The 12334-nt window shown below is 37.7% G+C and overlaps 1 protein-coding gene across 1 annotated transcript in view; it reads right to left on the bottom strand.

The window, feature by feature from the left end:
• Positions 1–12334, bottom strand: part of LOC125233818 (serine/threonine-protein phosphatase 6 regulatory ankyrin repeat subunit B-like) — a 150327-nt gene that overhangs the window by 79495 nt on the left and 58498 nt on the right. Inside the window, exon 2 of the mRNA XM_048139948.1 lies at positions 2722–2847. Within this exon, the coding sequence (XP_047995905.1) occupies positions 2722–2847 (126 nt within the window). The remainder of the gene's footprint in view (positions 1–2721; positions 2848–12334) is intronic.

Here is a 12334-nt window from a genome sequence, read left to right as displayed (position 1 = left end):
ACTCACACACACACACACACACACACACACACAGATAGACAGACATACAGACAGACAGACAGACAGACAACAGACAGATACACAGACACGTCAAACTTATAACACCCCGTCGTTTTTGCGTCGGGGGTTAAAAAATAAGGTACAAAAATAATTATATCAATTGATATAATTATTTTTGTACCTCCTCTATATATGTCCTCCAAGACGGCCAATGCAAGGAGCATGCGAAAATGGCCGAAAAAGTTTTGCTTCAAAATTCCTTGTGATGTATATGAACTAAAATTGTTCTCCGGGGCTTGTTTTGGCTCATCTTCTGTCGAGCAGGATTGTATGAAGCGTTCACGGTGTTCCTGTAGTTGACATCTCGTAAATGGCCTCGGACATGTTGATTACGGCCTCGTGCAGTGGTCGGTTTATATGGGCTTATGGGCCACAGACTAGCTGAGGCAAATATATAATTTTATTGTTAGACAACGTCCAAATAAAATCAAGACTATTCGACTTCAATAGTTTACGACTTACGACATGTCGCAAGGACGCTCCTGAACCGACCTCATTATATCAGGAAAAACGCGATGTAGGAAATGAGCGTTCAACGTACAGCGACATCTATCGGCAAATTGAGTAAACTAATGCACGCGAGCTAGCATGGAAGATGATTTTTATGGAATAATTGTTTATTGCGTGAACCGATTTTAACCATTTTGCCTCTATTTGAAAGCAGGTAATTTCATTGTTATTTTGTTAAAAAATACAGGTACAATAAACACCCGCAAGGGTGTTGAAATTGAAAATGTAAATCTGAAAGATTTTTTATAAATAAAAAAAAAAGTTTTCAAGATACGTATAGGATTTTATTTTTCCTGTAATATTCATTATAATAGCCATGTTTGGTGAAAATTTCATAAATTTATGTTGGTAAAATTCGGAGATAAGGGGGGGGGACGGTATTTTTTTTTACATTTTCCTTCAAAAAACATTTTTTTTCCACAACCAAAAAATTATAAAAAATAGTTTTGATATATACAGTTTGAGCTCTTTCTAACGATACCCCACTCAACCTAGTTACTTGAAATTTTCAGTTTGCCCCCCTTTCATTTTGGCCATTTTCTATCATTTATACATATTAATTAATTAAAAAAAAAATACTTTCAACTTGTAGAGGTTCACAATGTTTATAACTCTTATTCCAAATTTCATATCGATAGCATAAGTAGTTCTCGAGATATTTAACAATGTGACAGACGGACAGAGGTGAGACAGACGGACAGAGTCGCACCATAAGGGTTCCTGTTGTACCTTTTTGGTACGGAACCCTAAAAATGAGGAGTGACGTCACGGTCAATTCATTTACTTTATATCTTTCTTTTTGACTTATTAAATAGAAATTATGTTGAAACATAATTACTGTCCATATTTTTCTTCTAATTATGCGGTGCTATTTCGTGCACAATACATACATACATACATACAATCACGCCTGTATCCCATGAAGGGGTAGGCATAGCACATGAAACTACTCAAGTTTCAGTGCCACTCTCGGTAAATAAGGGGTTGAAAGAAAACTAAACTGTGACATTGCAGTGACAGGTTGCCAGCCTCTCGCCTACGCCACAATTTAACCCATATCCCACAGTCGCCTTCTACGACACCCACGGGAAGAAAAGGGGTGGTGAAATTCTTAACCCGTCACCACACAGGCGACGCACTGCATAAAATATTTTATTTTAAGTATAAGAAACTAGCCTATTGGCCTACAATGTAGCTCGCCAGAAGGTACCTGTTCACCCTTGATTTGATGGTTGGTTTTATGAGCTATGTAGGTTATAGAGAGAGTAAGGAATTACTCTTTGGCAGTACTCACGTTATTCCTGCAGTTGACGTCCGTTGGCCTCGCGCAGGGCTTTAGGCAGCAGTAGGTCAGTTTGTATGGAGTTTTTTTTACTATAAATGGACTTACTAATTGCCACAGACTAGCCGAGGCGAAGACGGCCTACGATGGAACGAGCTCGCCCAGAAGGTGCCTGCCGGCCTAGTAGAAATTAAAATCGTTGACGCTAGACGCCGATCGAAACGCAGTCTGGCTCTGTCACGCCGATACGGAAGAGCGATAGAGATAGCTAGCTCCGATAAGGATATTATCGTAAGCGTTTGTGCATTTGGATCGGACCCTGTTCACCCTTGATTTGAAGTTTGCTGGGTTATATGAGTTGGGAAATATAGTAGCCGGTAAGGAATTCCACTCCTTGGCACTCTTGGCAGTACTCACGTTATTCCTACAGTTGACGTCTGTCGGCCTCCGCAGCGCCTCGCGCACGGCCTCGGGCTCGTTCTTAATGACGGCCTCGTGAAGCAGCAGGTCGTTTTGTATGGCGCACTCACGTTATTCCTGCAGTTGACGTCTGTCGGCCTCCGCAGCGCCTCGCGCACGGCCTCGGGCTCGTTCTTGATGACGGCCTCGTGAAGCAGCAGGTCGTTTTGTATGGCGCACTCACGTTATTCCTGCAGTTGACGTCTGTCGGCCTCCGCAGGGCCTCGCGCACGGCCTCGGGCTCGTTCTTGATCACGGCCTCGTGAAGCAGCAGGTCGTTTTGTATGGCGCACTCACGTTATTCCTGCAGTTGACGTCTGTCGGCCTCCGCAGGGCCTCGCGCACGGCCTCGGGCTCGTTCTTGATCACGGCCTCGTGAAGCAGCAGGTCGTTTTGTATGGCGCACTCACGTTATTCCTGCAGTTGACGTCTGTCGGCCTCCGCAGGGCCTCGCGCACGGCCTCGGGCTCATTCTTGATTACGGCCTCGTGAAGCAGCAGGTCGTTTTGCTGCACTCGCGATCGCCCCTCGGCCATCTGCGAACAAAAACTTTCTGAATTCAATTTGGACTTATCCAGCAGTGTATATGTCACTTTAAAAGCCCGAAGTATGGTAAAACCTAAGTTTACCGGTAAATTCTAGGTTTTACTGAGGCCGATTGGTAAAAGATCGAAGTGAGATTTTTTTATGACATAGGCAGCAAACGAACAGACGAGCCGCCTGAGAAGCAGTCATCGCCGCCCATGGACATAAAGCAACATCAACATCATTTAGGTATCCATTGGGCTGTCATATTTAGTATTTTGCTGGACGATAAACGCTGGTGGCCTGGAAGGTCAGATGGCAGTCACTTTCGTAAAAGTAGTGCATACGCCAAATCTTGGGATTAGCTGTCAAAGCGTACAGACCGTGAGCCGTGGCAAATGCCGGTTTAACGCAAGGAGGATAATGATGATTTTCTGGAACCTCACCAGGTGGACCTACACCAAAGTCAGTATCCCCGTTATTATACTTTATTATACTTATGCTTAGTATATCCCCGTTAGTATACATATAAAACACATTATACACACTGGCCCGTTATACCTAGGACGCGCACATTGATATAATGCCTACTAATTATTGTAATATTTTAAAATATGTTGTGGTGTTTTAATTTCTAAAAGGGCAGGCGAGGCGAGCGAGCTGCGTGACACGATTTTATCTTTGTTTATTCATCGAAATTAAATGTCCACGTCCGTTTCGACGAAAATTGCTTCGTAAATTGGAATTTGTTGTTTTATCGATGGATGAAATGAAATGAAATGAAATGAAATATTTATTTTCCAAGTAGGCATATTACAATGCGCTTATGAACGTCAAATAAAACTACGCCGGCTCTAACCCTACGCCTCAGCCTCGAGAAGATTTCAGTCCCCCCTCAGTTGGAGGAGGGTATCCTCTATGGGATCGGCAAGAAACTCGGCGGGCCACTTCTTTTCAAAATATTACATCTTATAATTAACATGCATTAAAAAAACAAGATACAATTTAATAAGCAAAAGTATTCATAAAAAAAAAATGTTAACACAAGAAATTATACAAAGTACAAAGCTATTATGATTATTAATAAGAGATGTTAGAGATGTATAGAGTCTCTAAGTGTCAAAGTACATCTAAAAAAAATTATACCTGAAGAAAAAAAAACGAATAACTAAAATAACTTTAGAGTTGTAAAAGACTCTTGTTGTCTTAAGCAAAGGAAAAAAAATATATATATATATACTTAATCTACTTTTTTCCTTGGAGATGTATATGGTCTCCAAGAGTCAGAATGAAAATAAACAAACAAGGACCGAACAGAGTGCCTCAACGTAATCTCATTCAAAATTAATGTTACATAGAATAGCATAGCCCCTATTAGCTGATGAAACCAAAAAGTTCGCTGACATAGTACATAATACATATGCGACTGGTTTAGTTTAGCTTTAGTACTAACAGCAACACCCCTTAACTAACCATCGGTAGATTTTTTGTCCTTGTAATAAGGATTACAAATGCAAATGTACAGCCACAGAACTTAATTTAGATAGAAGAAACAAATTCATATATTTGTATAGGGGCCGAGCGTGTCAAATTTTGTACTGAAGTTGATTCTTGCCTGTAATTTTAAATATGTCTCAGGCTCTTGATTGTTCATAATTTTTGTGTTGTTGCAATTGAATATCACGTAACGAGGCATTTTTTATGTTTTGGTTGACTTCAACTTACAAAAATTGACGCCCGAAAGCTGCAAGCTGCGAGTAAAGACGGACAACTCAGTGGATTTCACTGAGTTCATTTGACACGCTAAGTAAATACGTTTGCTTGATCTATGGTATATATGACATCTGTGTGTACAGCTAACAGTGTTGCCGATGGTACATACCCACACAAATAAATATCAAGACATTTAAATGTACATTTTTTTATATCTTATGTTATTACGTACCTATTTTCAGAGTTAAACTAACAGTACTAAATGAAGAAGTTTTTAGTAAGATATGCTTCTGTAGCATATACGAGTACATAGTTTTCAGAAACTAATTCATTGTCTTAAATTAATCCGGGATCAGGAAACTGAAACACCCCCGCTGCGTTTGAACCTAATTTGTATTTGTATCTTATCAAAAATAATAAAATAAAAGCACTGGTGGCCTAGCGGTAAGAGCGTGCGACTTACGATCCGGAGGTCGCGGGCTCGAACCCCGGCTCGTACCAAAGAGTTTTTCGAAACTTATGTGCGAAATGTCATTTGATATTTGCCAGGCGCTTTTCGGTGAAGGAAAACATAGTGAGGAAACCGGACTAATTCCAATAAGGCCCGTCGGGTTGGAAGGTCAGATGGCAGTCGCTTTCGTAAAAACTAGTGCCTACGCCAAATCTTGGGATTAGTTGTCAAAGCGGACCCCAGGCTCCCACGAGCCGTGGCAAATGCCGGGATAACGCAAGGAGGATGATGATCTAATCAAAAATAACATTGGACCATTCTGTATATATTAAGAATGAAATTAAAGAGCTCTAAACAGAAATGGGCATTTCTCAGAGCGATTCAACTTTTTTGATTTCGGTGGCAGCATTAGTACCCGAACCCCGTAAGCGTAGCATGAGTTTTCTTTGTTTCTGGCAGAAATCCGCGACTTCTATTTAAATTGACAGAATTTCATGTGACTTACAGGATTCATGTAAAACTGTTGCCACCGAAATCAAAAAATTTAAACGCTCTGAGAAATGCCCAAATATCGACCTTGTTGATAATGTTGATAACCGATCTAGTCGGTAATGACCCTGCTTGGTAAGTAGCGGTCCTGGATTCAAATCCCAGTAACATTTATTTGTGTGATGAGCACAAATATTTGTTCCTGGGTCATGGATGTGTTTTATGGTTTTATTTACATCATTATATCGTTGTCTGAGTAGGTATACCCACAATACAAGCTTTATTGAGCTTACCGTAGGACACTGTCAATCTGTGTAATAAACACGAGTTGGCCAACAAAAAAATAAGCGCGTTACAAAACACGGAGAAACTAAAAAGCAAAAAATAATAAACCTTTGAATTCAATTGATTGCAATAATCTAAACATTCAAATTATAAACAAATCAATTATTTTTGTAGTCGGTACCAGCCGTGTTCCTCGCCTTGCTATTGCCTGTTTGCCCCACCCAACTAATTGATTTGTTTATAATTTGAATGATTAGATTATTGAAATCAATTGAATTCAAAGGTTTATTATTTTTTGCTTTTTAGTTTCTCCGTGTTTTGTAACGCGCTTATTTTTGAAGGAGTTTTTTTTTTAAGTTTAATAATTTTTTGATTTTTAGTGGTTCCTATTGATATTAATATCAATAGGAACCACTAAAACTCAAAAAATAAGTCCAAATATGCGTACAGTAGTGAAAGAATTATACTTTAACTCTTAACCATTGGACCTTCCATCATCAGCTCAGTCACATAAAATTATTACCATCAGGCGTAAATACTGGTGTACCTTTGAAAAATACATTAAAAACATTACATGTGCCTATAACATTTGAAGAGTTCCCTCGATTCCTCCAAGGTTCCATCATCAGACCCCGACTTGGAGCCAATGGGACCATCTCGGGGTTATACCCGTTCGATTAAAAAAAAAATTAAAATCGGTTCACGATTCTCGAAGATATCGAGTAACATACATACAAAAAAAAAACATAAACATTCAGTCGAATTGAGAACCTCCTCCTTTTCTTGAAGTCGGTTAAAAACAGCGCGTGTCAGAGCCGTGGATATATGCAGCAAATGCCGGGACATCGCAAGGAGGATGATGTCCAAAAGATTACGTGTAATTTGTGAGAATCATATTTTATGTAAAGTCACATGATAATTATCATGCACGATGAAGCATGTGAAATATCCGCTACGATCTGATTTGCAGAGCCATAAGAGCATGCTGAGCATATCATTCATTTAGCGTGCTTCGCTGCGCCAGATATCATTGCAGACGTAGACGTACAATCATCTCCATAAATAAATTAAATGACGAATGATTATAACCAAAGAGCGGAATTCTTCATAGCAAAAATCAAACTGTCAAAGGGATTGACCTAACTGTTTTATCGACTTATCGATGTTACGGAATAATATCGCATTAGGTATCCATGATCAACTTAAAAGATTATTCAACTTAAAAGATTTACAATGAAAAAACCGGCCAAAAGCGTGTCGGGCCACGCTCAGTGTAGGGTTCCGTAGTTTTCCATATTTTTCTCAAAAACTACTGAACCTATCAAGTTTAAAACAATTTTCCTAGAAAGTCTTTATAAAGTTCTACTTTTGTGATTTTGTTCATATTTTTTAAACATATGGTTCAAAAGTTAGAGGGGGGGGACGCACTTTTTTTTCCTTTAGGAGCGATTATTTCCGAAAATATAAATATTATCAAAAAACGATCTTAGCAAACCCTTATTCATTTTTAAATACCTATCCAACAATATATCACACGTTAGGGTTGGAATGAAAAAAAATTCAGCCCCCACTTTACATGTAGGGGGGGTACCCTAATAAAACATTTTTTTCCATTTTTTATTTTTGCACTTTGTCGGCGTGACTGATATACATATTGGTACCAAATTTCAGCTTTCTAGTGCTAACGGTTACTGAGATTATCCGCGGACGGACGGACAGACGGACGGACGGACGGACGGACGGACAGACAGACATGGCGAAACTATAAGGGTTCCTAGTTGACTACGGAACCCTAAAAAGGAGTAATTTGAAAGGTGACAATGTTGAAAATATAATGAGTATTTTCTTTTACTACAGGGAAGATGAAAAAAACTGTTATTTTGAATGAAGATTAGTTACCTACTCTTAGCAATATTTGTTTTTAATTTTTCATGATAAGTTTCGTATACAAAATTTAAAATAAAATTACTTTCTGTTTTATTTTTTGCTACAGTTATACTAAAATACAGTGGCGGTCAGCTAATTAGGGCCACCGTTAATTTATTTGTATGTATATCCAAAAGCCTGATTTCAATAATTTAACTTCGTTTCGTTAAGTGATAAATATTTATCGATAAGTCGATAAAACAGTTAGGTCAATCCCTTTGACAGTTTGATTTTTGCTATGAAGAATTCCGCTCTTTGATTATAACTAAGGAACAAATATCTGTGATCATCACACAAATACCATTGCCGGGATTCGAACCCAAGCCCGCTTAGCAGGTAGGGTCGCTTCCTAGGTCTCCGGCTATTTGAGCTGAATGAACACAACAAGTGATCGACAGCCCGCCTGCCTCCGGCCGGGCGTCCCTACACTACATCATAGGTCTCCGGCCGTCAATATATATGTATTGCTTGTTGAAATGTGAATGGACTATAGATTAGATTAGATTAGATTAGATTTCTTTATTTCATGATAAAAATTACACTATAAATTTGCTACATGTCAAAATTATGTTTATCTTCTCATCATGATCGTCAAAAATTACATAATAAATTCCAAATAAAAATAATTGTGTCTCCCAAATGAGGATCGTCATATAATATAGTATAGGATATTAGTAGAGAGATCATCTTCCAGGCTTCTAAGAGCCATTAGGTTGAGTGGGGGCGTGGCGCCGGCCGGTCGTCAATGCGGAATTAGGACAGATTACAGCCCATAACTCTGCGTGATCATAGATTAAATATAAGAAGATCATACTATCCCATACATTAAAATGTGACCGCTTAAGAATGCGCATACACTACACCACACACAGATGGCGCCACAAAAAAATGCCTTGTTGCCATAATTTATTTATAGATTGGCGTGGTGTCACTTTTGAGCCATAAATCTATATCAAAAGTGACATTTAACGCCATCTACAAATAATCGATGGCAAAAAGGCATTTTTTTGTGGCGCCATCTGTGTGTGGTGTAGTGTATGCGCGTTCATAGGCGGTCGCATTTTAATGTATTGGATGGTATGATCTTCTTATATTTCATCTATGGCGTGACTAATACAGGGTACGTAGCAAATGCCACAATCGTATACGTTACGTATTTTAAGTAAGTGTCTATTGTGGTGTCCTGCCGTTTCGCCAAAAAACGTTTCGTCAAATTTCATTTCCCAATAATCATATCGCAATAGTTTCATTTCCCAAAGTATTGTTTGGCAAAGGTATGTTTCGCAATGAATTTGTTTGGTCAAATTATCATTTGGCACAATTTTACTTAGTCAAATTTTATTTAGACAAAACTTTATTTCGCAAACGTTTTTAATGGCAAAACTTATATCCCAAAAACATGTTTGGTCAAAATTTCACATCGCAAATTTCGAAAATACTTAGGCATTTGCATTTTCATTTCTACGGGATTAATTTAATTTACCGAAGATTTTTTTGCCAAATTTAACTTAAAATTGTCAAATGACAATTTCAGTTTTATTCCCAAGGCTTCAGTTGGACAAGAAAAGTTTGCTCAACTTTATTTTTGTCAAATTAATTACTGGACAAAATTATTTTGTCAACTATTTTTTTGTTAAAAAATGTTTCTACAAATTACACCATGCAAAACCACCTTTGACAATAAATATTACAAGGCATAAATGTAATGTAATAATTTTATTAGTATTGTAACAGAAAACTCGTGTGCGACAGGGTCAGTTTAGGTGCGACGACGAGCGAAGCGAGGAGGAGCGTGTTAGGTTGACAGTGAGCAAACTGGAAATGGCTTTTTAAAGTAATTAAAAATTAATAGAACATAATGGTCTTGAAAACATAAGGTTTCTTTTTAATAAAATGTATCCGGACATGTAAGTGAAAATGTCATCCTTGACATTTGCAGCAGGAGGAAAAAAAGTACGACATACACATTATTTCACACAAATCTTGGACACAAAGTATATAACCACAAAATTAAAATTTTGAAAAAACCCCCGATCGCGACATAGTGGACCGATTTTCATGAAACATGGCTAAGAACACTCCCGACTAACTCAGCTTTCAAACAAAAAAAACTAAATCGAAATCGGTTCACTCGTTCGGGAGCTACGGTGCCACAGACAGACACACACACACAGACAAACAGACAGACAGACAGACAGACAGACAGACAGACAGACAGACACGTCAAACTTATAACACCCCGTCGTTTTTGCGTCGGGGGTTAAAAATCAACAAACAAATTTCTAGTGCGCCATTTAATTACAATATATTGGGAAATGGAAATTTTGCCTAACAATACCTTTGACTAAATAATATTTGGTAAAATGAAATTTGACCAAGTAAATATTTTGGGAAACAAATACTTGCCAAAAAAAGTTTTGCTAAATGTCAATTTGCGATAAGTTGTTTTGCCAAACGTTTATTTGGGAAATGATAATTTGGGAATAATAGTTTGGGATGTGAAACTTTGGGAAACGTTTTTTGGCGAATCGTCAGTAAACCGTCTATTGTGCTTTGAATCAAAATAAAGTTACTCGTTTACTGTAAAGTCATCCTTACAATTTTTGACAACTGTGTTTGACAACTATAACGACATTTCAGGCGCGATAGGCGGTCACAATAATTATTATAAGGTAATTGTAACTGATCCATTTTTTCCATTATTACACAATTAAGTTGAGTTCCACACGTATCCACTAAATTCGCGAGCCATATCAACCTGTGGACACTATTTAATAATGAAAATAATGTAAAACATGAAAAAAATGGATCTTTTGAAATTGTCCCGCTGTCCTAAGGATTCATTCTTAAAGGTGTCAAAAAGCAAATAATATGAAAACAAAGAGTAGGTATACCCTTAATAATAATGAATCCATAAAATGGCTACTTTAACGAACAGTCGTTCGAAACACGTGTCAATGTTTCGTAATCTTAGGTTATACAGTGTTTAAATTTAATACAGCGAATTTCTTAACGGTGGTTGGTATATGGTATAGGAGGTAAGAAATAACATAAATAAATATAAAAAAAATATATAGTACGGGCGAATTATTCATTTATAATATACTGTATATCCAATCCATTATTTACAATTTTCATCGGTTGCGACAATTAATAAAGGACGTAACAAATGTAATTAGATAACTTCTACATACGTAGAATTTAAAATATTATCCGTACGAAATATTTCGCCGAAGTTACCAGTACACTTTGTATGTCTTCCCATCACGGAACAATGATATTCCGGACCTTTAGGAGGCGTGCGCGGGGCCGAAGCCAACGCGTAGAGGCCCTTTTGACACTTTAATGAAATGTCAGGGGTACACCGAGCGGATGTTTCCCTTGCCCGTATTATGGGACATACGCAGAGGCACCGCCCGCCAGGGTGTAAGGACTATTTGAGAGTTGATCGAATCTAAAATGAACTGGGCTATTGGATGAAAGTGTTGGACTAAATATAAATACTGGGCTATGGGATAAAAAACCGGACGCCTGCCTAATAAAACGGTATCCAATTTTACTTCTGGCAGACGGTGACCTTTCCCCACAAGATGGACCCCACAAAAAACGACATCCAAGTTGGCTCAAGGGCAACACCGGTGTCGATCGGAGGACTCAAGGGTGTCGAGAGGTGTACACCGCTTTCTGCCCAGTGGCTGTCAAGACAACTCGCGTCTTATGCAAATTTTTACTTCCACCCCTGGGGCATGTAGCCCTAACGACTCCACTCTGGACGGCCGACCAAGGCAAGCCAGGGGTAGAGAGTCCTGTCCCACCCACCCGCCTTACGGGTAACAGACGAGTATATATTATTAAGTACACAGTTAGACACTACTATTAATCTTCTTCTCTAGAAACCGTTTAAAGAAATTCCCATTTATCAATATTTATTGACACAAAATTAATGATGGTACGAAGAGTCACTCAATATCGTACCTAACTGATGTAGAAACAAGACTCGAACTCGTAGTTCGTATACAGTGTGCTAGCCGTATACGGGCGATATATTAAACCAGATTAATTATTCATTACTTAGTGTTATAATTCTAATTTTTAAGTTAGTCTTAATTTTCACCTGATATTTAACCCTTAAATGCATGGTGATGTATATATGCATCATAATTATATTTGATGGCCCGTGGCTCGATATGTAGCTATCCAAAATCACTTTTTTTGCTTAATTATTATTCATTATTTATTATTATTTAATAAACAATTAAATAATATAATTTACTATTTATTATTTAAGGATTAAGATGAAATGGCGGAATAGTGTGAAAAGACAGGACGATGGCGATTTTTAGTATGTGATTTAGGCTGATTTTTTCGGAGTTAGTAATTAGTTTATGTTTAAACATTTTATCGTAGAGGTTCCATAAATAGTGTACCTTTTTAATGGTAGTCATTTTTTTAAAATAACACTCACAAATTACGATATATTTATATAAATAAGATTTGGCCTATTTAACTTCTAAAACTGATTTAGTATAGAAATCGATCTTAAATATTTTTTTTTTCCAGATTTAGAAAACCATTGTCTATCACATAATTATATTAATATCTCGTTAAGAAAAATGCATGCATTTAAGGGTTAA

This window comes from Leguminivora glycinivorella, chromosome 15 (assembly GCF_023078275.1).
Source record: "Leguminivora glycinivorella isolate SPB_JAAS2020 chromosome 15, LegGlyc_1.1, whole genome shotgun sequence".
NCBI classification, from domain to species: domain Eukaryota; kingdom Metazoa; phylum Arthropoda; class Insecta; order Lepidoptera; family Tortricidae; genus Leguminivora; species Leguminivora glycinivorella.
The sequence above is the reverse complement of the archived record's forward strand: the minus strand, read 5'-3'. Positions and strand labels throughout refer to the sequence as shown.